This window comes from Macrobrachium rosenbergii, chromosome 32 (genome assembly GCF_040412425.1).
Source record: "Macrobrachium rosenbergii isolate ZJJX-2024 chromosome 32, ASM4041242v1, whole genome shotgun sequence".
In the NCBI taxonomy this organism is placed as follows: domain Eukaryota; kingdom Metazoa; phylum Arthropoda; class Malacostraca; order Decapoda; family Palaemonidae; genus Macrobrachium; species Macrobrachium rosenbergii.
The window spans coordinates 12255770-12283359 of record NC_089772.1 but is presented as its reverse complement, the minus strand read 5'-3'; the positions used below and the strand labels follow the sequence as shown (position 1 = coordinate 12283359).

Below are 27590 nucleotides of genomic sequence, written 5' to 3'. Positions count from 1 at the left end.
GTTCACTTTCTGTAACCAACATTCCCTACCATCGCAGCCACATGCCGTCTACAACTTAATTCGTCACTACATTTACTTACGTACAAAATTGTCCCCAGAGGAGCGGTAAGAGAAACGAGAGAGAGAGAGAGAGAGAGAGAGAGAGAGAGAGAGAGAGAGAGAGAGAGAGAGAGAGAGAGAGAGAGAGAGAATCAAAACAATACAAAATCTTTAGGAGAACTGAAAATGGAAAGAAATTCGACTATACTGGAAGAGAACGATACACAACTCACAGAACAGATTTCATAATAAAATTATATCACAGTATCAATTTCATAAATTTTCTTTGTCATCCTCAATTTTAGGGGTACACAGGAATCTATCAAAATGCCCAAGGGGCACAGAAGAACGAAAAAGGTTGGGAACCCGTGCCTTAAGGAATCTGAATTTCAAAAGGGGAGTATACAGTACGTTCTTATCCTTCATAAACTTCCAAGTATAATGGTTCATTTACCATGTTTTCATGCTTAAACTGGCCATTAAAATATTTAAACAAGGGGTGATTGTAACAGTCTGTTACATTTCAAAAATTTGAAATACTGTACTACTCTACTTCTATACAAATAAAAATACTGGAAGGGGATTATAGAAAGTTATTATCCTTCAAAAACTCAAAATATGAAAGGTGAAAGCCGTATTTCCAAAGTGCAAAAGAAAAACTTGAGGGGGCTACATGAGAAACATATACCACGGAATTTCAAAATCACAGAACTTCCCTTTTCAACGCCACAAAACCTAATCGTAAATACAACTAAAACAATATAAATCTCACTCTCATTTATCATAATACAAATATTACAGTTTATATATTTCTGTGATCCTTCGTATTGTGATTCTAAATATAAAACTGCCATTGACATGTAATAAAACAAAGGCAGCCTCGTCTTACTGTTTAGAAAAGTATACTAGTAATCCTGAAAATTTGATTTATCAAGACCTAATAGTTGTCTAAGCAAAGGTGACAGTATAAAAATTCAGTTTGGTTCGAGATGCAGATATTTTCAGAATATTATCCTGAAGACTGGAAAAGCCCGTAAACCAAGAAGTCCACTGGAAAAATCGATAAACCAAAGAACATCATAAAAAGAATTCACTAACATAGGAATACACAAAATTCTACAAACTAAAGGGTGTTATGAAAAACTCTACAAACCAAGGTGTGTCATGAAAAACTCTGCAAACCAAGGGTGTCATGAAAAACACTGAAAATCAAGAGGCCATGAAAAACACTGCAAACCAAGGGGTGTCATGAAAAACACTGAAAATCAACAGGCCATGAAAAACACTGCAAACCAAGGGGTGTCATGAAAAACACTGAAAATCAAGAGGCCATGAAAAACACTGCAAACCAAGGGGTGTCATGAAAAACTCTGCAAACCAAGGGGTGTCATGAAAAACTGCAAACCAAGGGGTGTCATGAAAAACTCTGCAAACCAAGGGGTGTCATGAAAAACTCTGCAAACCAAGGGGTGTCATGAAAAAAACCAAGGGGTGTCATGAAAACTGCAAACCAAGGGGTCATGAAAAATATTGCAAACCAAGGGATGAAAATGTCAAAAAACTGCAAACCAAGGGTGTCATGAAAAACTTTGCAAACCAAGGGGTGTCAAAAAACTCTGCAAACCAAGGGGTGTCATGAAAAACTCTGCAAACCAAATGAAAAACTCTGCAAACCAAGGGTGTCATGAAAACTCTGCAAACCAAGGGTGTCATGAAAACTGCAAACCAAGGGTGTCAAAAAATATTGCAAACCAAGGGTGTCATGAAAATGTCATGAAAAACTGCAAACCAAGGGTGTCAAAAAACTTTGCAAACCAAGGAGTGTCAGGAAAAACATTGCAAACCAAGGTGTCATGAAAAACTTTGCAAACCAAGAGGTGTCATGAAAAACACTGAAACCCTAGGGCTGTCATGAAAAACTCTGCAAACCAAGGGGTGTCGTGAAAAACACTGAACACCAAGAAGTGCCCGGTGAAATCCTCAGAAACAAGGAGTACCTTATATCCGCAAATCCAGGAGCGCCCTGAAATCCACAACCGAAACTTCATTTTCCTGGAAAAAACAGTTTGTAGACAGAACCATCTTATAAAACCATATATCAACAATTCAAATTAATACGAAAACAAAATTAACCATTCCTAGTGTAACTCAGATCTTTTTTCTCCACGAACTAAGTAAAGTAACCACGTCCACGTCTTGGACCACCTTAAAAGACAAAGGAATCAAGCCAAGACTAAAGATCCAAACCAAATAATGAAAATCCCAAGCAAGCCTCGAAATTATTTACGTCATAAGCCAGCAAAAACGAAATCAGTCACAAATATTGTTGCCAAAACTCGGCAACTGCGCAAAATAAAACGACGAGGGAATAATTTCGTGACTAAGTATGGTATTCGTCAAAAGTCGGAAGTTCATAACATGAACATACTCTGACTGAAGGTAAAGGCTACTGACCGACAGGTATCTATAACCTTTTTCCACAAACCACAATACAAGTCATGTGAGAAATTCTGTGCAAAAATAAGCTTCCACAGATGCCAATATACAGATGAGAGTGAGATTTAATGATGAGGCTCTAAGTAAATGTAGAATGACTTCGTATGATCCAAGATTTAAAAAAAAAAAAACTAAAACTGTGACCAAAGTTGTTAGAAATGATGACTGAAAGTTATATCAAGCTGAGAATTATAGAGATATGGTAAATTTAAGACTTATCATTCTTTCTTGAAAATTTAAAATGAAAGACGTGAGTACATCTAAGACTTGAAGCAACAGTATCTTATGCAAGTAAAATCAATTTCAGCAAATCACTAAATATTTCAGGAAGCGAAGCAAAATTAATAAGCAGCAAGATAGGTTCTGTAGTGTCGCTTAAAAGAACTAACTCGTATTGATTAGACAATATCCAATTACTTAGAGCCTCAGTGTAAACATCTCTTCTACACAGGAACTTTCAAAATTGGGAACAAATCCTGCACTCTGATTCCTGTTCTTGAAGTCACAGATCTCTTCTCGAGCTTGCAACACGGAGTGAAGGATTTTCTTGAAGTCTGTCGAGTCCTGAATGTGTACCACTTACTTTGTGGCTATATATTCATTCTTCCACTCAAACCAGCGACCGATTACGTTCTGAAAGAAGCATTCAAGAATTACCCTCAGTAACTGATGCTAGATTACTAAAGTACTCTTCGATGTACGATGAACTCAGACCAACACCTGTCAAAATATTGATTTAAAAATATAGACTTTCAATGTTATAACGTCAAAATTGTTTGCTAAAATAATGTCATATTCGTTAAAAACTGCTTTCAATAAAATGTTGTTTATTCTTCAGTTGCCCGGGAATTTCGTTGCTGAAATTTAACTTATCTAATACTCAAAATAACAATCAAAATTCGACTTTCCATACCTGAATACAGAATGTATACCTGAGCTCGTCCAGATCAATATCCCTATTTTGACTTCTGCATTCAAATTTCTTGGAAACCTTGTAGTAACTACTTGAAGGCACAGTGAAATTCTACTTGAAAAATTAATATTCTTGTTTTTAATATGAAGGCAGATTTTGTTACCCAGTCTAAGTTCTGAATGGTCGAAAAAGAGATTTTGATCAACAAAATTCTTCTGTAACCTTGGAGTTCGCACTAATAAGTTTCGAGCTAGAAAACTCAAACAGTCCTTTAGGATTAGCCTAACTGTCCGTTTTTCAAGGCAGACAATCTTGTCTGTGAAGGTTTCAAATTTTCCCCCCTAATCGAATCCTGGCAAAAAAAGTCACAGGAAAAAAAGTCACAATAATGTTTCGTAGACAGTGATCCCAAAGGTCTTAACTAATGTATCCAGTTTAGTAGCTTTAAACAAAAGATTGTAGATTAAAGATAATGACCCCAAGAATTATGTGATTTTCCCCCTTTATAAACCATAAATTAAACTTCTTTTCCTGTGACTCTTTTCTAGCCAAATTTGGACTTTTTTCTGACTTTTTTTTCCTGTGAGGTCACCTGAAAAAATTTTTAAAATCACTTGAAACTCACTAATGAAGTGTTTCGTTCAGCTTTACATTCCTCCGAAAAATCTAGAATGTTCATACTTGGAGCAAAAACAGTTAAAAGCGTTGCTTTCTGTGTTAATTGTGAGTCAGTTACATGTCCATTTAACATTTATCCATTATTTATCAACCCACTGCGTAGTAACTACAATGTCCCTCCTCTTAAGGCTACACTAATAGTGTGAAAGGCGAGTAGATCGTCCTAATCATTTTTATATTCTTGGTTAAATAAAATAGCATGCTTAAAGCCCCCTTTGGTTGACTTGATAACCTGGCTCCTTCACGTTACTTTCAATTACATGTGGAAGTCTAAGTTACTGGCAAAAAAAAAGTTTATGTTACATAACTGAAAAAAGAATGAATAGGATAATCTAAAAAAATGTAGCTAGACCTATTCATCACGCTGTCTGGGTTAGCAAATCAGTTACCAGCCATGTGAAATACCCAACTGTTTCAAATAATTACGAAGATTGCTTCAATTACTAAGCAGTTTCGTAGCTTTCAATTAGATTAAAGTGAATGTTTTTATAAATATTGAATCCTATGGGCCTAGGTTTAAAATCATGACCACTTGAAGCATCGTGCTTTTCCTGTCCAATTTTCCATTGGCCACAGTTTGCCTTTCAAAGAATTTCAAAATCAAACGGTCTTTTATAGCCTTTGAACATTAACGAATAATTTACGCAATGGTTTCTTGATATATATTAGCGTGATACTACTACTGTACTGAAAACTGAAATCTAAGACCTTGATTGAGCTATCTTTACACTTACCGAGTGTCCATCTTAATGTACAGGGACCAGAGTATATAATACCTTTCTGAGCATTTCTGAGTTATAAAAGAATTGAAAACTAAAATCCTAAGAAACTACGACAGACCGTGCAAGATAAGTTATCTTCAACATTACATTCCCCAGTAAGTTTAAATGTGCTACCTTTGAGTAAGAATGGACCTACTCTGCATTTCCCAGAAAACTTTGAGCGCGAAAATACAAACAACTTCCAACCGATGACTGCTAAGTCCTCTAGTCTTCATCCTAATCGCAGTGCCTGGCAGAATTTTGCTTCAGTTCATTCCTCTATCATCCAGGCTCCTGCATTTTAAAATTTCCTCCCGTCAGTCGAATACCAACTGGGTTCTCCACTTGAGTTTTCCTCCTGCCGCCTTTGGCTACTGCATTCTGCGTGCGGGCTTTGGTTATACCCATCTGAAAGGAAAATTAGACCATTTTAACGATAAAGTTTTAAAAGCCTCTAAGCCACAAGTCTCCAAAGTTGTTATATTATAAGTGATTTGAATGATACGCAGGAGTATACGCCTGGGATATCACGTTATAAGGCAGAGTTTCCTTTCCTCTAATCTACATGGACACTGTACACGCTCCTAAACATTCAACTTCATTATGTTAAAGACGAAGAATGTTAATGATAGAGAGTTCACTATAAAACAAAGCTCAAAACGGTATTAACCCAGTATGTATCCACCTTAGTCACCTATTCCGAGTGCTAGTACTGAGCATGGCGGAACTCCTTGGGACGCCGTTTAGTAGCCCCTCGGGATCAAAGTATTATACACACCCATTTCTATATTATGTGGTCGACAAATTATATTAACAAACGATATCTTCGTGCGGCCGTAACTTTACTTGGCATGAGTTTACCCTGGACTTCGACAAAGGCGGATAAATACCGGATTATTGCCGCTCAAAGCTAAATCGACAACTTTGGAAGGTTTATATTGGTGAAAAAAAAAAATACTAAAGTCCTAAACAAAATTCCCAGAAAGACTAAACAAGGCTCTCAAAACAGTGCTTTATTTGGTTCTAGCATTAAAAAAAGTCCTTCATTTGATTCTAGTATTGAAAAAATAGTGCTTCATTTGGTTCTAGTACTGAAAAAAATAGTGCTTAACAGGGTTCTTCTTCATTTACACTTTATCGACGTTTTGGTCACATACCTATTCATCCACAAACCCAGTCTGGCCATAAAGGATTTTGCAAGATTTTCATGAGACTTCTATCACGTTGCTGTTGATCAGAAGTTGAGGAAAGAAAAGTCTAAAATGTTTGCCTGTGTTACAGTTAGCCCAAGTATACAGGTTTAAAAGTTTATAGCCTTCGTCAAATACACTTACATTGTTAAGACACCAATACTCGCACGTACATTAATGTTATATTGACTCAAATAATTTAGATAATCATGGCCAACACTTGTGTTGTTTACTACTGGGCAGTAAGGAACGAGGTAACGAAAGCCAAACAACGTAGTATGGTCAAAACAACAATGGCCCAATTAGTATGGCAGAAGCATCTAGAATTAATAACATATTTCAACATCTGTCATGAATAGCCGACATAAAAAATGTTTTTCCTGGACTGTAACTAAATTACAATTAGAATGCTTAACCTTCATTTATAACATTCACGCGCACCGATCGGATTGAACTGAATTGAACTGAATATAGAATTTAGGCCAAAGGCCAAGCACTGGGACCTATGAGGTCATTCAGCGCTGAAACGGAAATTGATACTATAAGCTTGAAAGGTGTAACAGACGAAAAACCTCAAAGCAGTTGCACTACGAATCAGTTGTCAGGAATGGGTGGAAAATAAGATGGAAGAAAGAGAATATGAAAGGAGGTACAGTAAAGGGAACGAAAGGGGTTGCAGCTAGGGGCCGAAGGGACACCAATCGGATTAAACTTTATAATACCTAAAGATAAGCGTATCAATACCTTGCACGAAATCTTGTGAATAGCTTAAACTAAATTAGAAACTTCTGGAGAATTATATCATGCCACAAAAATTAGGTGGTCTCTTTTAATATCATGGGCAGCCATCAACTAATAAAGCTACAAATTCATAACCTCAGCTGACCCATTACGACAACAGGATTTTTCCTAGATAGTGACCTCCCAGGGGTTTTAATCCGGTATGCATCCACCTTTGCGGCGTGTTTAGTACAAGCCCGTTGGGGATGACCGTTAAAACAAACAAAACACTGTAAATATCATAAAGATAATGACCCCAAGAAATATTAGTCCTAGATAACGGCCCCTGAAAATCCCGACAACAATGACATTCATTAATAAGCCTTAAAAAATGACACAAGGTATTTTCTGTTTAAAGTTCGTGAAACTTCAAAGTTTGGAAATTCAGCGATTTAAGATTTGGCAAAAATACTGCGAAGGATGTTTTACTTCACCTCAATAAGTGTCAAATTAACCTACAACAAGTGATGTGAAAATTGAAATAGTGGGACTAACACAAACAATGGCGGATTTACCAGTTACTCTGAGCGAACTTTCCCTTATAGTATCATAGTTGCTGGACGGTTGTTGTACTAGTTTTCCGATAACAGCCACCTTTAACATCATGAGCAATGACCCTCCTTGCTCTTGTCACTTCTGCATCTTGTTTTGCAATGAATATTCCAAGCAGTTCTCTGTTAAACTAGATGACAGCAAAGCTTACTAAAGCTCTGTTACCTCATTAACTACCAGTCAATATCCCAATGAAGGCACCGTTTCGAAATTTTATTGCAAAGATAAGGAAGTTTGTCAAAAACATCGATCACTACTGCTAGGTAAGAAATGTTAGAGGATCCAGTTATCACCCAAAGAAGAGTGGTGTCTTTTGATAAGTAACATTAGTGAAACAGAGTGCCATCCAGTGGCGTAACTAGCGTTAGTGGCGCCCGGGGCGGACTCTCAAAGTTTCACCCCATTCCCGTGCTAAAAATTACTCAAGTGATGAAAATTAAATGCACATTCCAGCCTTAACATCACTTATTTATTTCACAAAGCTAAAACAAAAACAACACAGCAGATTTACAACGGAACCCTACGAGCTTCGTAAGGAAGCGAATTCGCTAATAGGAACATCAAAGTCCAACTGACTGGTAATTTCATGCTTTATTGACAATATCGCGAGGTTTGACAATCTTGGCCGACTCACAGATGAACTTCGATAGTTTTTGATTAGTTTTAACTTGGAGAAGCTTCTCTCACAACGGATAATACTTATTCCGACGGTTAAGAACAATCTCAACGTTATATCAATATTTAGAACACAAATATCAAGGTTGAACTTTTGAATGAGCTGCAGAAGCTCAAGCGGTCCTCCTCCAACAACTTTCGCCAGACCAGACCTGCTCAAAAAATGCCAGAGTGCCGGCCCTCTATAGACAGTGACGCACGGAGCGGACAGCCTCCCCACCCCCTTAGTTACGCCACTGGTGCCATCCCTAACCACAGGCACTGTGGATCCTACTAAAGTGATAAATGGAGACATGTGTGCCAAACTGAGGCGGTGTAGCCACCTGGAGTTGTCAAAAGAGAAGCCTCAAACATCAAACATTACAAATCTGTTTTCAAACAATAGTTGTCACTTGACACTAGTGTGACGACTCTGCACATGATGATAGATATCTATTTTTTATATATATTTCACTGTAACAGCTTCAAGTTCTGCAATTAACCATATCCTAACTAACCGAGCCCTGCCTAACTAGTCACTAGTCCAACCCCGACGACCAACTTCCCACCCCCAACAACCTATCCTAAAGTAAAGTATTGGGCTTTGGTCGCCTGGTTTCCAACTGCGGTGTCCCACTGTTCTTAAACAAAATTAATCCTGAAATACCATAAGAAAATCAGCTTTTAAAACCCGTTCACCTCCAAATACCGCGTTCTTATATGAATACATAATCTATTCGGGGTTCTGGGCACATTAAAAAATCCCTAGATCAAAGCAGCACCAAAGTTTTAATGTTTTCTTGTATAAATTCTTAAAATATGTCAAAAAACAGCGGGCCTCAGTGATTAATGGCATTCTTATATACAGTCTAAGGGTTGGGAAAAATGCAGAAACGAGCGGTTTGCACCTCAATTAAGGACCAAAGACCCTCTTATTTCGTGAGAAATTAACCTAATTACAAACCTGTTTTCAATTTTGAAATTTGCCTCACAAATGTATGTTATTTTATCTAAATTCGTTTCACAATTCACCTTAGTACCTTCTTGACTTCCTCCACTCAACATTTTCTCCAAGTAACAGAAAACTGTTGCTGAAACCGTTCGATTCTTACGGTAACCTACCTTAGTCTCTACTAAAATTTCCTGTAAACTGTCAAACTTTTTTGATAGATAAGCTTGCATCCACGTAGACGCCAGTTTAACCATAATATAACAAGGGTACCGAACTTACCTATTCCTCACCGGCCTTGGCACCCAGCGGAACCCATAAATAACTTTTTCATAGGCCTACAAACGTATGCAGACATTCGAAGATTTATACATTCTCCACATCAGTTCTCTAACCCATACTATCATAACGCTCAGAAAATATTGTTTTTTTTTTCTTAAAATATCAAACAGTCAAACGGAAAACAATCCTTCACCTGTTCTGAGAGATGGAGTCGAGGTTGGACTGCTTTTGCTAGGCTTTGACGGTTGACCTTCAGCAAGGTTCCAGTAATGTTTGCCAGACCAAGACGTTGATTTGCTGGTATTCTAGACCTAGTCTTTGTTCTGGACTAATGCACATTCAATATCCTTTCCCACTGGCTATAGTCGTAACATAAACAACTTCACTGACATATCAATCTTTCAAAATGGTACTACAACAGTCACTAACTCTGCATTCGATATCGATAGGCTAGCTGGACTCACGAGAAAAGAGATTTTAACTGCAAATCGTAAATTTGGTAGAATGTTGTGAGAAGGGAACGAGATTTAAAATAGTTTTATTTAATTAAGAACCTGGTTTGAAAATCTTTATTTTAACGCAAATCTAAAATTCTGCCTAGCTGGTGAAAGGACTTCAAAAAAGAAAAACTCCAGGGAACCTACTGGCAGATGTGAAAACCAAAAATAATCGTAAAATAAAACAGTAAATGACTGACAAAAAAAAAAAAAAATTTATTAGAATGCATCGGTAATTAGTGGTAGCGAGGATTCTCCTTAACTGAATGGTTTTAAAATAGTATCAACACTTTCATTATACAGTACCCTTTGCAAAAAAAAAAACTATTGTTATTTTTAATCACACTATGCAAAATCTATTATTAAAGTATATAAAATATGCTTGAAATCAATCCCAACTTCTAGTAATTATGCCGCAGTGTTATAAAAAAGTAAATTTGTAGGAATCTTGCTAAGTTTGATTTGGTAAACAAATGGCTAAAATGATTAAACGAGATATGTAATTGTTAATACGACTTTTTAATGCAATAAATTTATTTAATATACACGGAAGTACAGTTACACTGGTTCTATCAATCTTTTTAAAGTCAACATGAAGTGGGGCTTTTGAATATTGAAACTGTTCAAGAAGTTGATATTTTTTTTCATGTTCAATGATCACCCGTTATCGGGGGAATCGCATCACATAAAGGGTGAAATGAGATCTTTGCGTAATCAGCCATATCAAACTAACTAACACGATTAACACCTTAAACAACCCGTTATTTCACCCTCGGCGCCAGACGGAGACCAAAGAAAAACACGTGGGTTTTTTCATTAAGTAAACGTTTTACTTTGATTCTAACAAAATAACTATTGGGGAGAAAAGAAAATGGTTTTTTTGTAAACGATTTCATAAACAAGAGAACAACCTTCAGGCTTAGTAATTAAAGCCATCTTTACCTATAACTATTTTCGCAGCAAACTTTGAAGTTATATTAAAACAAGTCGCTGTTACTATGCACCAATCAAAAATGAACTTAATGAACTAAATTTCCAAGTGGCTCGACCATGAGTATAAATCTACCATCGGGAAATCGTTCACGGAAAATCGTTATTAACCTTCCTGCTGTATTTCACAGTAAACAGAGTAAATGTTTTAACTTATCCTTGTTGATAACCTACATTGTTTATGAAGAGAAACAAAAAATTTATTCATTTTTTCATCTGAATTATTCATCCGATGTATTAAACCCGACATGCGCAAGTAGGTTTCCGATAACATATATCCATGACCTGCTCAAGAAATCTCTGACACATTACCAAGTACACTGTACCAGTCAGCTGTTTCATAGAGCAAGAAGTGGGGGAACCATCAACAATTTCGTATGGCCATCTTAAGTGTGGACAGACTAAGTCCCAAAATATTGTAATTCAATCTACTGACTACATAAATAGTATAATTATACACGTACTTGCGTCAACACCCAGCTAGAACTGACGGCCGCATTTCCAGGGGTATACGGTGGATGCTTGGGATTCCACTTGACTAGATTCCCCCTTATTTTTCTATCATAATGCTTCCGCTTCAGGTGTCCACTGCACCTCCACAGTTTTCTTCACTAGACACAAAAACGTGCAGCAATGTCTGAGTTCAGGCCTTGACTGAATGTAAACAAACTCATACAATAGTTACTGTCAACAGGTGCTAGACATTTTCTTTGGTAATTTCACCCGGAAGAGTCCACTTCGTCAAGCACTGACTCTTGAATTACTGAATCGGAGTTTGCCCGAGGAAACTCTGCCAGCAGAGTGAAATAACGGCTTTAATCTCAAACAATTTGTGGAAAGCTCAAAGAAGCACGTCGTCGTCATTGAACACAAAGCAAAATTTACCTTGAAGGCCCAAGTTTCCACCTGGCTCGACCAGAATACTGTGCCCTCGGGTGTGTGGGAGAACTGCATGTCGAGAGGAAACCAAAAACTCAATCATTTCTCATTTGCTTTCTTCATCGGATGTATTATTCTACTGCAGTTGCCTAGCTGAATTGAATTCAGTATAGAATTTAGGGCAAAGGCCATGCACTGGGACCTATGAGGTCGTCCAGCGCTGAAACGGAAATTGACAGTTAAAGGTTTGAAAGGTGTAACAGGAGGAAAACCTCGCAGTTGCACTATGAATCAATTGTTAGGCGAGGGTGGAAAGTAAGATGGAAGAAAGAGAATATGGAAGGAGGTACAGCAAAAGGAACGAAAGGGGTTGCAGCTAGGGGCTGAAGGAACGCTGCAAAGAACCTTAATAAAAGATAAAAAAAAGTAATACCTACAGTGATGGCACTAACCACCCACCGAGGACGAAGTTATGAAATTAGCCATGTAATGCATACTTCTTTTACTTGGACTGTTTTATTTGAACCTTCATGAATAGGATCTTTTGTGTCTAATGAAATTCAAATATCCTTTCAAGAAATGTTTATTAACCCGTGCCTTACGAAGAGTAGTTAACAACAATGTTTGTAATTCTCGGTACAACTACAAAAGAAGCGCATTTTGCCGAACGCATCATGTAGCCCCTACTGTCATCATCACATAACTGTTTTATTATTATACAAAAAACATATCCTATTAATTATAGTATCATTGCTACTTCAGTTGCTTGGTGACAGAGAACGCATTCGAAAGCTACGTTGCTCACAGAAAATCTTATACATTTAGGGTAAATAAATAAATAAATAAAGTACAAATACTGACAAATGTTCAGTTACTGGTGAAAGAAGTCTCTCTGACAGATCATTCTTTGTTGAGTCAATGTTCTAGAGAAGAGAGGTTTGCTGTGGATAAATTGATGGTAAGTGTGTATTTGATGACTGATATTTGGAAAACAAAAACAATATATATATTTTTTCACAAAGCATCACGTCTTACATTTATTTTCTGTTTTGTAGCCCAGTCTTTAAACAAGTAACTTGAATATATGGAGATAGGCTGCATGCTAAATCACATTTATAAATCTGGATGTTCAATGTTTTCAAGTAATTTTTTTGCAAATTCATAAGTGTTGAGAACACGGCCGATCTTTCATAATTTTCGGCGGTTCAGAATCAACTTGCATTTCACACTGGCCATTTTAGGTCTAACCAGTCACTGAACATGAGACATAACAAGTTTTACCTTTCATTCAAGGAGAGAAAAACAGCGAAATACAATTCTTTCAGCCAAGAATATCTAGGTAATAAATAAGCCATCTATAAGACATCGCGTCGAATGATGAATCTAGGGGCATGTGCCATCCCAGATCGTTTCCTGGCGAGCTGAGACTTAGGACGGTAGGTTTATGTACGCGCGTAGGAACCTATTTTCTCAGCAACCGCTTGTTCACCTTGAAACACCACACGCGTGGACGCAGGCGCATGTAACGTGGTCTGGTAACCTGAAGGACAAGATATCTATTTGTTGTGTTGAATATTGGAGAGTTTCCGACTGAACGGCTGTGGAGTTACTCCGCTGCTACACTCTGCAAATAGAAATATTAGTTAACATTATCAGTCGGTCAATCAGTCAATCAATACCCTTTATTTCAGCTCAGGGCCATATACATGGAATATACAAATACAATATGCACAATCTAGATACATAAGATAAGATAACGTGATAAAAATAATATTTGACATTAAACATGGACAGCGTTTTTAAACAACACCGCGAGAGAGAGAGAGAGAGAGAGAGAGAGAGAGAGAGAGAGAGAGAGAGAGAGAGAGAGAGAGAGAGAGAGAGAGAGAGAGACCTGTCCTTAGATTTCTAGAAATGGAACGGAATCGATTTTTGGGAGTCAGGCCGTTGTAGCATTTACGTTCATCGATTCTTCTTTGAATAAATTAGGAAAGTAACACATCAAAATAATAGCACATGTATGATAAACTCGTAGGATTTCTGGCGGTCAGTACGCAAATTCCTGAGATGTATGCAAGGTATTGCCCAGCTCCGGTTTTTTCGCCATGCCCCTAGATTAGGTTAGGTTAGGTTGGGTTGAGTAAGGTTGCCGTTCCCCATGTACTTTGGGTGTGGGAAACGTAATGAGATTATTTTCAATTCGTCATCACTGGCAATTCCATTTTTTAAACGATAATTCGTAATATCTCCTATTTCATATTTGTTCTATGACCCTTTACCTCTTTTGGTCTTCTCTCTCTCTCTCTCTCTCTCTCTCTCTCTCTCTCTCTCTCTCTCTCTCTCTCTCTCTTTTTCATTCACAAAACTCCCCAATACAATCACGTACATATAGAACATCATTTGATATACATTTCACTTCATCTTAGAGTTTCCTTACCTGACATACTGGCGAATGTAGTTGACGTAATTAGCCACGTTGACGTAAACACCGGGTAAATCATTACCGGCACAGCCAATGCCCCAGGCTACTAAACCACTGACGGTCCAGCCTCTGTTAGACAGACACACCAACGGCGCTCCGCCATCGCCCTGTTAACAATGGAAAAATCTACATTAATAAAATCAGAGTGGATCTTGTTTTTGTCCGCCCCGGGTGGGGGAAGGGTAGGTAGGGGATCGGGAGGGTAGGGGAGACATGACACATCCACCCTCCTCCTGCAAACCTGCAAACATGTTCAGGAGGGTAGGGAAGACGTGACACATCCACCCTCCTCCTGCAAACCTGCTTGTTCGCCCTGGGTGGGGGGAGGTAGGGGATCGGGAGGTAGGGGACATGACAGCAAACCTGTTTGTTCTCCCTGGTGGGGCGGGGAGGGGGATCAGGAGGGTAGAGACATGACACATCCACCCTCCTCCTGCAAACCTGTTTGTTCTCCCCGGGTGGGAGCGGGGTAGGTAGGGGAGCACGATGGGCAGTGCCATGTTCCAGCGCAGTGTAGCACGCACCATCAAGCTCGTACTAATAATAATCTAGTTGAAAAGGACGACATAATTAGCCTCAGCAGCGTATGAGACCACTGTAGCATACCAAACCATGGCAAAAAAAATGAAATAAAATCATAACATAAAAATTGAAATATAGGACTTGACTACTTTTTTTTCATGCATCCTAAAGACATTTGTGTAACTATCCTGAATGGCAACAGGCCGATATAACTGATGTTACTATGCTGCATACTTAATTGAGCAGAATTGCTTGATGGAACAATTCGTACAACTATTCTGACAACAGGAATGAGAAAATTACCACTGACCATTACTACTTTGACATTTAAAGTGGAGTTCCCCAGTGAGAACGCTGATACTGATTCAGTACTTTCTCCAGCAAAAGTCTAGTGAAAGCAAACCGTGTCTTAGCAGACAATTTTGCATAAACTTGGAAAGTTCATCGTCACGCTAAAGTAACGCAAGAGACAAGCGAAGTTCATGTTATCATTAAATCACTAGTGCCGCACTGTAAAGATCAAACGGTCCCTATGATATTTAACAATATTTAGGAAAGAGCTTGTACTTCCTAACACTTGTAACTTGTAAAACTTGTAAAAAATGAAAGATTCCAGCATATTCTCAATATCTGAAGTCAAGAGCTAATACCTCATACTACGTGCAAAGCAATGAAATTAAGAACACAGAAAAAAATGGCCGTTACATATCACTTAAATGTCTTCAGTTAAGGGCTTGTAAAACCTAAGGTAACACTTGAAAAAATATGGAAACACTAATCTGGTACAACTTACAGTACATGCATCTTTTCCCTCGATGCCTCCGGCGCAGACGAAGGAATCCTTATCCAGGACGAAGGTGGGCCCGAGACGAGACCTTCGTAGTCTATTCTCACAGACGAAAGGATCGACCATGGGCACGTCAACCTCCTTCAGCACATTTTGGAAGGAACCACTGTCCTCGAAGGCGTCTTTGCCCCATCCTGTTACCCAGCAGCTGAAAACAGATCCAAGTTTTGGGAGTGATGACAGCATCTGAGTACAGTTATGTTTTAACTAAGACGGGTATCATCCTCGTTCAAGACGGAGGTTAGTGAATCGTTCAGTTCTGTGTCGTTAATATTCCTTCACTGGTAATTTTCCTCTTGTCTAGCCACAAAAAAAAGTAAAAAATGCGCCAAAGTTTCTTCGGGGCAATCGAGTTTTCTGTACAGCGTGTAATGCTGTGTGAGCCGTAGCCCATGAAACTTTCAGCCATGCCCAACGCACGATCATGGCTTACCTTATACAAGATGAAAACTAGTGAGGCTAGAAGGCTGTAATTTGGTATGTTTGATGATTGGAGGGTGGATGATCAACGTGCCAATTTGCAGCCCTCTAACCTCAGTAGGTTTTAAAGATCTGAGGGCGGACAGAAAAAGTGCGGACGGACAGACAAATAGTTCTCTTTTACACAAAACTAAAAAATGTAAATTGAAGTGGATGGAGAAAGGATAAGGAGGGAGAAAATGAGTTACCCGCCTCCTTTAATACAAGTCATTTTACTTTTCTTTGGCATTTCTGCAAAAATTTTGATGAAAACAGTTTTCTTTATTTTCACGAAACTATCTTAAAAGCAAGTAGAAGTATGGAAAGGTAATCATCACAGCCGCCCCATCCTGATTTAAGCTGGAAGCGTGTCACTGCAAAAAACATACTTCATCTTTCAATTTCTTATATTCTATCTATTCCTTTTTTTTTATCAAAAACACCCTTTTTCCCCACTTTTCGGATCTTTCCAAGATAGTGACCCCCAAGGGGTTTTAACCCGGTATGTATCCACCTTTGCGGCGTGTTGAGTACAAGCCCGTTGGGAATAACCGTAAAAACATAAACAAAAGACTGTAAATATTATAAAGATAACGACCTCCAAGAAATATTAGTCGTAGAGAACGACCCCCGAGCTTTGCTGGGGGTCACTATCGATGAAAGATCCCACATTTCTTTAACGCTTACTCTTTATGTCGCTGCCCTTACCTCTGACCATAGAATACCTGGCCCTGCTCTGGAAGGCACGCGGTGCCAATGTGTGGGTACTTCCCCAGGTCAACGGGTCTCGACAAGTGCAGAAGAGCGACGTCGTTCGCGAGGTTCTGGCTGTTGAAGTTCGGGTGGATGATGACGTTGTCGACGATGACCTCCACGTGGGGATACTGGGGGTGGTCCTGGGGGCTTTTGACGTCCAGTTCGCCGAGTCTCACTTTGATGTTGCTGGGTGATGTTGAGATTGTTGCCAAAGGCTGGGGGACCTGATGTTGGTTTGAAAGGTTGGAAAAATCTCGAGTTGGACTATGAATCAATCGTTAGGAGAGGGTGGAAAGTAAGATGGAAGAAAGAGAATATGAAATGAGATACAGTAAAAGGAACGATGCAGCTAAAGGCACGCTGCAAAGAACCTTAAATGCCTACAAGACCTATGACACTACCTCCTAAAAGTTGGGATTGATTTTAATTAATGAAGAATGGCCCTTATTTAAATGGATTTGCAAATTCTAGACCCTAGTTGCAGAGTACGGCCTTGCCCTTAAAAACAAGCAACTGAATTTTTTTTTTAAATATTCTTTACTCATTTCGAAAAACATCATGAACGGCCTTTCACAGGATAAGGAAATGTCTTTCCTAAAATAGCATTCAACAGATGCTTTTGATACTGATGATTCTAAGTGTATATAAAATTCTGATGCAAAGTACGAACTACAGGGCATTCAAATACTGAAACCGATGGAGATTTAGTTGATCTATATCTTCTACTTTGGTGCCAGTCTTTTCTTACTTTTAGTACTTACTTATAAGTGTCGATCTTGTGGGCCGCTGTCAGGACCCAGTCGGCGGCTATAAGTACCCCTCCTCCCAAATATCTGTTCTCGAAATCTAGGATAACGGCCGTCCAGGGGTACTCTCCGAAATCAGCCTATGTTTTGATTAAAGAAAAACATACTTAATGGATTTCTACACGCTTAATGGACTTTTTTCACTAGAATGCAACATCCATGAATTTTGCATGTACACAAACGCCTATTCCTCCTTGATTAGTTTCGTGGCGCTTTCGAAACTTTCGAAACTTTCACGAAGAACCGATACTCAATTCACGCGGGATCCTTTTTGGCAATCAGACGCACACAGTTGAGCTAAAACAACTTCCAACTTAGTTGCTAGATGATGATTTCAGTACAACGAAGTGATTAATAATGCCCGGTATGCTATATAGCGATGCTCTCGACATGCAATAACCTTTTTTGCTACCTTTCTAAGATATATACGAATGTTTATCTCACAGATTCTGAGATGATATATATGGTCATGAATCTGAAAAAAAAATCACAACTTCGCTAAATATTCAGCAGGTACGGTCGACTGTGTTTTAAATGTTTAGATTATGTTTTCACGATCATTTTTCTTTGGTGTGCTTGTTCCATGTGAATAGGTTTCATCTACTGAATTAATAATAATAATAATAATAATAATAATAATAATAATAATAATAATAATTTTCTGAACAGCTCTTCTACATACTTGTGACAGAAAAATCTAAGCAGCGCTTGACAGAACTGAGAAAATTCTCTTACTGTCATCGTTTCAGGGTTTATTTTTCGTTTAGCCGCTGTGCTTGCATTTGAACTTCACTGGTTTTTATTCAAATTTAATTGGAGAGGAGAAGACATCGCATCCTGTCTTCAATCAGAGACCGGATGCAATTATCAATCACGAAGATGATGCGCTTTATTTTCTTAACCTTGAGCTTGAAAAACAACGCTTTAGGATTAAGACGTAATTTTTTTTTCTGTCAACCATTCTGCTAAACTTTCACGATGTTCACATTATGTTGCGTTATTCTTTGTTTGTAAAGCACTATGCATTTACAGCAACTTAATCATATTGAATCGGGTAACTTTGAGGCAACACCTACAATTTTTTCTTACAGGGTAGGGGAGCGATCCTTAAAAAAAAAAACTGCAACACAAGTTTTTAATGGGAAGCAAAAGTCTTTCAAAGAATTTAAATCCGTAAAATGACGAGCAATTCCAGACTGGAATTATTAAAAAAGTTGAGTAAGTAATAATATATACATTGCTTCTTTCACTTTTCTTAATGTACTCCTTCTCCGAGGTTTTCGAGGTTACAGCTTAACACGTCATTTTATATCATTAATCAATTTATCAGTTTTTGCGAGGGGGGCCATTTTATGCCTCGTTCCATAACAGCCTACTGTTATTTTATAAGTAAACATAGAGGAATATATTAACCAATTACGTTATTCTGTTATAAAGCAGATAGCTAGATATACGACTTTATTACCTACTTGCATCGTTATCTGGTCATATTATGTAGGTGGACAGATAGACCAAATGTATTTACACGTGATGGTAATAAGATGAATAAACATATGTTTATGCTTACCTCTGGGTACTGTGCCTGTCTATAGGGGACTGGATTTTGCACCCCACAAGTGCCTCCAATCTGATGAGGATTCGGTATCACTGGGTTCGGTCTGACTGGAGGATTGGTTATCAGATTTCCGGAAGGATTTGCATTTCCAAGACAGCACACATTACTCCCGGGTTCGTTGCATGCTTGCGGCTGCAAGCAAAAAATAATGTACACATATATATACACACATCTATACTCATACACACACATACACAAACACAATTACATACGTATTTCGTAAAAAGTAACCAGCAGATTCTACATATACATTTCAGCCTAAAAGGCAATAAAAACGATTGCCCACTTGGCTACGATGGTGAGGATAGGCCTATTCCCCAATGAGATTCAAATAACATACACAAAATTGTTCATATAATTATAGAACGCAGGGCAAAACACCACTCACCCTCCTGTTGACAATCCTGACATCAAAAACACCCGCCCCGGAAGTGTTTGGAACACCTGGTCCTGGATTTCCAAGGTTTCCAGGGCACACCTGATTGCTAGGAAGGCAAAAGCAACCACTTGGCTGGTTGTTAGGCCTAGGAGTGGGAGCTGAAAAGCAAAGCAATGGAATTTATAAAAGGTTAGGCAGGTACATCGGTATGTCTGCGAAAACAAACAGTAAATACAAAGAGTCGTATAAAATTTAATAAACAAAGAGATAATAAAAAAATATGTGTCCATATATATTTTGCGAAAGCTTGCGTACGTTGGCGGTTTCATTGCGGGCCTCTTTAAAAGCCCACCAAAATCGTCGGTGATAGTCGAGAAGCAACTGAATTATTTGGACTTTATTTCGTAAAGTTCCAGAGTAAAGCCCCTCTTATAAAGCACTGCAGGCCCTTTACGAGAATTAATTCGCACAGCTTTTTAGGTCAGATGCATCCTAAAGGTCGTCACTGAACCCATTAACGTTCAGTTATACCTACGCAGTTATGCCTGTTCAGGCAAAACTGAACGTTAGTGATTTCAGTTTTGCCTGCACAGGCCGACTGTGCAGGCATAACAGCGCAGGTATAACAGAACTGTGCAGGCAAAACTGAACGTTAGTGGGTTCAGTTTTGCCCGCACAGGCCGACTGTGCAGGCATAACAGCGCAGGTATAACAGAACTGTGCAGGCAAAACTGAACGTTAGTGATTTCAGTTTTGCCTGCACAGGCCGACTTTGCAGGCATAACTGCGCGAAGACGACTCATTGTTCCTCTTGCCTGTTGGGAATCGAACTACGTTATTCTGACCACCTGCGTCGGTGTCACAAAAAACCGTGATAAAGTTATAGAAGACCAACGCTCTGTAGCAATGAGGTCATGGCATGCTACAGCTATGACTATTGAGATATGTAAGAATGTATGGCGGTATTGACGTAAGGTAAAACTTACACTAAAACTCAGATTATGAGGAAAGAATACGAATGGGAAGTGGATAGTTTGATGATAACTTGAGGTTACAATAGCTAGTGAGATTGCAGAAATCCTCGTAAGAGAAAACAAAATCGAAATGTTAGCAAAGATAATGTTAGCAAGATCATGTGACGACTGATGAGAGAAAGATAAAGACCAATTTGCACCAGGCCTCGAAAGTCTTCAATAAAACAAAGTTTTTGTTTTAAACATGAGGAAGAAACCGCTTATCTACTGGTAAAGCTACCTGCAAATTTGTACGCAATGTGCAGATTAGGAGGCTTTGCAAAGGTGAAGTGACGCAAAGGCTATGGCGAGAAAAGAACGACAATTGTCACCAGCGACAATGTGGATCAAAGTTTGAAGACATCCGCGAGAGAGAGAGAGAGAGAGAGAGAGAGAGAGAGAGAGAGAGAGAGAGACTTCTAAATAGATCTGTGATCTGTGGAAGCTCGCTCTCTTTCTCTCTCTCCGAGGTTTTATTTCGATCCGAGGTTTTATCCCAGACGAAATAATTACAAAATTAATATATATATAATATATATGTGTGTATTGTGTGTTTGTGTGTTTGTGTGTATGTATATGTATATATATTACTTATTCATACGCGAGTTCTCATCTTAACATACACAGAATTCTATAAAAAAGCATGAATACTTACACCGCATGCACATACATGGGGATCACAAACGCACGCACGCCCGCACGCAAACTATAATACAAAAAGTTGATTTAATCCACACATATATCAAACACTTTATATGTATTTTAGAAATTAATACTAAAACAGTAAGCATTTTCCTCGACATACTATGTCAGTCCTGCGCAAACTTACCGAATTGTCCTTCTACGAGAGCAGAAAGATCCTCAAGAGAAATGACCATGGAATGAGGACCAGAAATTTAAGGAAAGAAAACGAAAATAAACTTACCGAACGGACTGCCAGGAACCGGCGGTACCCCAAGCTGTGAGGAGATGAGCCCGAGGCGAGTATCCGATTGACACCGCACTTGGGCTGCCGTCATAAGGACTCCCAAGGCGAAGGCCAGCAACCTGCAATGCACCAGGGAAATAGAAATGCACATTTCATCCTTTCAAAGCTTCGTCAGATACAGAATTCGTCTTTATTGTAAGAGAAAAGGGGGTGGGTGGGATGTCAAGATACTGTAACAAAATTGACTTTTAAAGGAAAGAATTGGCGTCTTTATGGTCGTCTGAATTTTTTCGTAATGTCTCTACACCGTTTGATATGACCTGTGTTCTTGAACATTTATTCACTTACCTGATTTATCCCATATATCAAGTATGAGCTTTTGTGTAAGATTATCTGTTTTGTACACAACACACACACACACACATTCAAGAGCAAGACATCCTGCTTGCTGTGACAAACCGAGAATACCACCTCGATGACCATAAAACACTCTACCTTTATTCGGAACGCTGAGCACACATTGCATGCTTGCAATAACAAAAACAAGGCAGCGTTCCTTCAGTGCAGTGGAAGACATACGTCACTAACACGAAATCGCAGATTTACAGCAATCCTGTAAAAGGAAATACGCTGTTTCCTACGAGGGATGTTGCCGGCATGAAGAAAGTCTGTGATTAGAATTCGCTTTGCGTAGAAGTTCCTCAGCTATTTAACCAGCGTCTCGGGAGATTTCTTTACAAGTAAATAAACGACAAGGCTCCCACACGACGGCTTTAGATCGTATAATGTGCGCAGTTTGTGGTGTTAAGACAAAAAAAATAAAAAAGGCACCAACACTATGAGGTATTTGACTGACCTTGAGCGCTTGGAAAATTCGCATACTTTTTTTAGTTTATTTTATATTTGACAAATTCTCTCACTCTAACTTACATATATATATATATATATATATATATATATATATATATATATATATATATATATATATATATATATATATATATGTATATATACTAACAGGACCTCATTCAAACTGGATGGTGTCTAGTTGGAGATATTTACAAGCTTTCTAGGACAAACAATCTTCATTCTCAAGCCTACAGTTTGAATGAGGTCCTGTTAGTAATTGTACTGATGCACAGAACAATTGTATATGTGATAAAGTTAATGTATATATATACATATATATATATATATACATTTATATTTATATTTACATAAATATATATACTGTAGGTACAGTCGTCAGCTAGGACTCATGAAAATTCATGAGGCCAGCAGTCATACTTTAAAGATTAGCTAAAAGTCACTACCCTTCTGGTCCCACGCCCTCGAGAGGGGAAAAAAAAAAACTGTATATATAAAAAAGTGAATATATTACATGTCTTATAGATACATATCCTGTTTCACCAACTGTCTTTAGTTATATTTCAGTAAAGAAGAATCTTAGCCACCTTGAAGATATCCCTGGACCAACTGCTGCTGCTCTTGTGGGAAAGCACCCGAATCCCCATTCTGCAGAGGAGCCATGACTCCACATTGCCAAGATCGACGGGTATTTTGTTCCCATCCCTGCAAAACCGTAGAACAGCATTCCTGGCATTGCTTCGGTTTTGGACGCTCATAGTGGAGTGGTATAGAGTTTAGAGCAAAGGCCAAGCACTGGGACCTATGAGGTCATTCAGCACTGAAAAGGAATTTGAGAGTAGGTAGGTTTGAAAGGTGTAACAGGAGGAAAACCTCGCAGTTGCATCATGTAATTGTTAGGAAAGGATGGATAGCATGATGGAAGAAAGAGAATATGAATGGAGGTACAGTCAAACGAACGAAAGGGGTTGCAGCTAGGGGCCGAAGGGACGCTGCAAAGAACCTTTAGTAATGCCTACAGTGCACCCATTGAGGTGCACTGACGGCACTAACCCCTTACCTGCAACACTGGTTGGAAATTCCACGCACAGTTGCCTAAAGTAGTATTATTTTCCTCAACTATTCTTTAAGTACGTACAGGATATTTATCCGCAAAATTCTATATGAAGCAATTCATGTTCATTTAGTTTTGTTTTATGGAAATGCGTGTTTATCGTGAGTAATAATGAAAATGCGTTTTTTAAGTTCAATAATAATGAAATTGGTAATGACAAAACTTCCATGTTGATGAACACTGATTGGTCTTTGGAAACAACATTAAGGAAATCCTTTTTTTCGGAGCCTTAGCCCGAGGTTTATCCCTCAAGTCTTGAAATTACCCAACACTGATACAAACCCGCTGAAGAGAGCAAAAGAAAGCAAGTGAAAGACAAATATTGCTGTTCAACTTCTTGCACATAAATATATGATTTTTATCTAAATATAAAATTTAAAGGTATATATATTCACTAATCAATAATAAGACAAAATCTTTACCATTCACACAATTTAGTATGGAAGAAATATTTTTAGATTTGTTAAGCTTTTCAGGACGAAATAGTGAACTAGGGCCGACGGTAGCGTGAAATTCATCGAATCGAGATGCTACTGGGAGATTAATGGCGATCAAACAAAGAGAAGGGATCGGTATACGGGAACAAAAAGGCAAGGGGAAATTACCGAAGAGAAACCAGTCACCACGAAAGAGCGAGTGATGATTCGGCACTCCCGAGCGGCAGAGGATGGCCACAGAGCGTGACTTTGACAATACCCCTTCGAGGCTGGAGTTATGCAACGAAGAGGTAAGATGGAACTGAGTTTCTGGAAAGTTTCTGGATGACGGTTACAAACAACAGACTCATTCGTATTATGGGCATCACAACGCATCAGCCGAGAGGTTTGCAAGACATGGTAGGTTATAAAAAAGAATTGGGGTAACAATAATTGATAAAAGGCATCAAGTGAAATGTTTGCAAGACATGGTAGGTTATAAAAAAGAATTAGGGTAAAAATTATTGATAAAAGGCTTCCAAAAAGTTTAGACCAATAAAAGTTTTCTCTCTCTCTCTCTCTCTCTCTCTCTCTCTCTCTCTCTCTCTCTCTCTCTCTCAGAGCATACCAACACGTAAATCCAAAAAAGTACGAAATACCTATTGCTAAAAACCCGGGTTAGCTGGAAAAACTTCATGGCCCACCCGAATTCCTGGGAAACCCCGGGATATTACACTGTTTTGCAGTGGGTCAAAAGACATCTGCTGTGTCATCAGTGCCTCACAGAGATGAGCTGACTTCCCCTTGTGGTTGCTCTTGGAATTACTAACCAGCTGTTGTACCATTTTGCATGAAGATGTAACCCAAGGCGCAACATTAGCCTACTGTATAACAGTTCCTGTTGGGAAGTATTCAATACAAAACGGAAGGGAGAGAGAGAGAGAGAGAGAGAGAGAGAGAGAGAGAGAGAGAGAGAGAGAGAGAGAGAGAGAGAGAGAAAGTGGCATCTTAAAGTTCCAGGGTTAGTTGTGTGCATTGGAATACTATAGAAAACCAGTCTTTCTTTATCATTAGACTTTTCGGTGTACCATAGCTAATTTCTCTGGTGGAAAAGGTTGAATACCCACGGAGATCAACCTTTTTAACCTTACACAATCATCGTGGCAATGACCTTTAAACCATATTCTGTCGTTTCTCAACACCACCTACTACACAAAGTTAGTATGTAGTTTGTTTTCCATAGCTCTCTTAAGCCTTACCAATAGGCATCGCAACTGATCTGTTCTTATTACGTTCTTTATGAATTTGTTTATATAAAAGATATGAACACCACGCAGGTTCGAGCAGCCTTGGATCACTACGTGGTGGCATCGAAATCTCTGAACCCGGAAGATCTCGTGGTTATATAACCGAATGAGTCGTTTTACCGCTCCAGGCCCGTCTTTGTTGTCTGCTAAGCCAGAATACAAACGGATTGTTCAACTTAAAAGAAAACCATCAGTAAATGATAAACAATAAGTAAACGATTGTTTATCAAAATTATATAATGTTCTGATGCATAATATAGATTCATCGGCAGATATGTGTGTCAGTAATTGTGTACGCTCAGTCCATTTATTTGTTGAAGAAGAGGTGGTATCTAACAATTCAGTGACAAAAGAAGCACATTCTCAAGGCCTTTTGCTCTTACCACAAACAAAAGACCTTCTGAGACAACGGTAATGGCCCAGGTTCATCATTATGTATATGAATACACATTGACAACAGCTAATAGAATCACTTAACGGTTCGTTCCTTTCATTTTTTTCCCGAAGAACATTTAGAATAGAGCGAGACATTGTAAGCGGACAGGAGAGATAATGAAATAAACCACAAAAACGCAAGAAAGTTAGATGATCACGGAGAAAGGAAAGCATCTGAAATTCACCGTTGTGTTGAATGGAAAATAACAACGAATGTAGGATATAGAAAAAATTATCATCATCAAAAAATTACCTTTATTATTTCTGTGACAATCCAAGCTAACGACGAAATTATGTTTATGGTAAGACTATGAAGAACTGCTATTCTGTTCCTGATGCAAAGAGGGCCAGGATGGGGAAGAACGATCAGTTGCATGTCATTGCTATTTTTTACTTTTTTACGTAATTTTCAACTGCAGTTTTCATCATCCTGGGAGGGATGTGTTCATGGAAGTTTCGCAAAAAAGGTGAAGTCCACAGAATAGCCAACTTACAGGAAAAGTCGAAATGGAAGACAGATCTTATCCAGTATTCTAAACATGATCCTGCAGTGCCCAAGGATAAGACTTCCAAGGTCGCTTCGCTACTAATAATAGCTGGACCTTTGCTGAAGACGTTGCCTTCGGGTCGACAGCAGACAACAGAGGACTATTTCAAATTCGAATTGTAATGCTTATCTGCAGCCTTGAAGGGAAGAAAATTATACGTTCTTCTTCTACGCTAAAAAGAATACTGGTGTGGAAATTTGACCAGTGAATACTGGTTTCACTCCGCATGAATATAATTATTGGAGTCAAGAAGCAGGCGGTTGGGACACTTCGGCGTAAATATCGCGACTCACGACTGAATAGTGTTTCCTATCCAGATCCCCCTACCCAAACCCCACATCTCTCTCTCTCTCTCTCTCTCTCTCTCTCTCTCTCTCTCTCTCTCTCTCTCCCGAGAGTTTCTACATTGCATCTGTCTGCATTATTTAATCTCTCGGGATCACCACATGGGACTGTCCTACCTCCAGTGCAAGGGGTAATTATGAGGAATGAGAAAAATAATCAAGTATCAACCGTACCAATCTTCCCACGACTATAGTTTCACACAAAAAACAGGCCTTGGCTGGACACGGCTGCTGCTGCAGCAATAGCTGATAGTAAATATGATCAATAAAGATTCCCTAAACAGATGACAATAATTACTGGAACAAGACACTGTAGTGCTTTAAGGGGCAGCGGAGAAATGAAGATCAGCTTGTCGCCTGTACTGGCGAGGTTAAAATACCTTTGTAGGACAACAAACAATAACTTAATTACAGATATTTGAAAACGGAAGTAAATCATTTACTTTAAGCAAGTGGAAATAATGTTTCCAAATGAAGCATATATTAAAGCGTGATATAAGCTGATTATACCTACAAGGGATATATTTACGCACATGGTATGTACAAACATGATCATATGCGCTCTTTACTTATTTCCACATGCATGTGCAGCACAATAAGTCTTTGAAGCTAATGACGTTAAATTAATGCGAAAACACACATATAAAAGAAAAGACATCCTTAAATGCATAAAATGTCTTCAGTCACAACAGCTAAAAAGGCTAAATGCCCTTTTGATTCTCCGAATAGTATCTATATATAAAATAATATGACAAGATTGTTTTTTATAAAAGCAAAGTTCTGAAAGGCTGTAAAATTCGCAAAAATTGAGAACAACATTTTTTTAAAAGTCCTAAAAATATAGAGAAGAAATTTTAGTTTTTTTATGTTCCGAAACCTTCGCGATATCCTTTGTTTCACTGAAGTGATCCACGAAAAAAAATTGCCGGGTTGCATTTAGTTCAAGGCCACTTATTTACTCCCCTTTGGTCTAAGGTCTTCCTAATATTCTTCCAGAAATTATTCCAGCAGATCAACCGTAACGTAGGCAAGATTAGGTTTATAATGCCGACATACTTGCCAAGAATATTATAACATCTTAATGTTTGAAAA

General features: G+C 38.5%; 1 protein-coding gene and 1 long non-coding RNA gene across 5 annotated transcripts in view; both read right to left on the bottom strand.

Moving 5' to 3' along the window:
* Positions 1-1845: 1845 nt before the first annotated feature.
* Positions 1846-11635, bottom strand: LOC136855575 (uncharacterized). Of its 2 annotated transcripts, none has more exons than XR_010858070.1 (3): positions 11246-11635; positions 5045-5295; positions 1846-3168 (listed from the first exon to the last, which is right to left on the bottom strand). It is a non-coding gene; the product is annotated as an uncharacterized lncRNA (long non-coding RNA). The 2 variants fall into 2 exon arrangements; XR_010858069.1 differs by lacking the exon at positions 11246-11635 and adding an exon at positions 9295-9586.
* Positions 11636-12227: 592 nt separating this feature from the next.
* The window catches only part of LOC136855694 (phenoloxidase-activating factor 2-like), a 42216-nt gene continuing 26853 nt past the window's right edge, over positions 12228-27590 (bottom strand). For 2 of the 3 annotated variants that reach the window (XM_067133009.1, XM_067133007.1), the window contains 8 exons: positions 21465-21586; positions 19536-19684; positions 19100-19279; positions 17488-17612; positions 16679-16912; positions 15458-15659; positions 14098-14249; positions 12228-13284 (listed from right to left, as the gene is read on the bottom strand). In XM_067133009.1, coding sequence (XP_066989110.1) covers positions 13278-13284; positions 14098-14249; positions 15458-15659; positions 16679-16912; positions 17488-17612; positions 19100-19279; positions 19536-19684; positions 21465-21558 — 1143 coding nt within the window. In that variant the 5' untranslated portion in view covers positions 21559-21586 and the 3' untranslated portion in view covers positions 12228-13277. Of the gene's footprint in view, positions 13285-14093; positions 14250-15457; positions 15660-16678; positions 16913-17487; positions 17613-19099; positions 19280-19535; positions 19685-21464; positions 21587-27590 lie in introns of those variants that run through there. The other variant, XM_067133008.1, reaches the window with a different exon arrangement.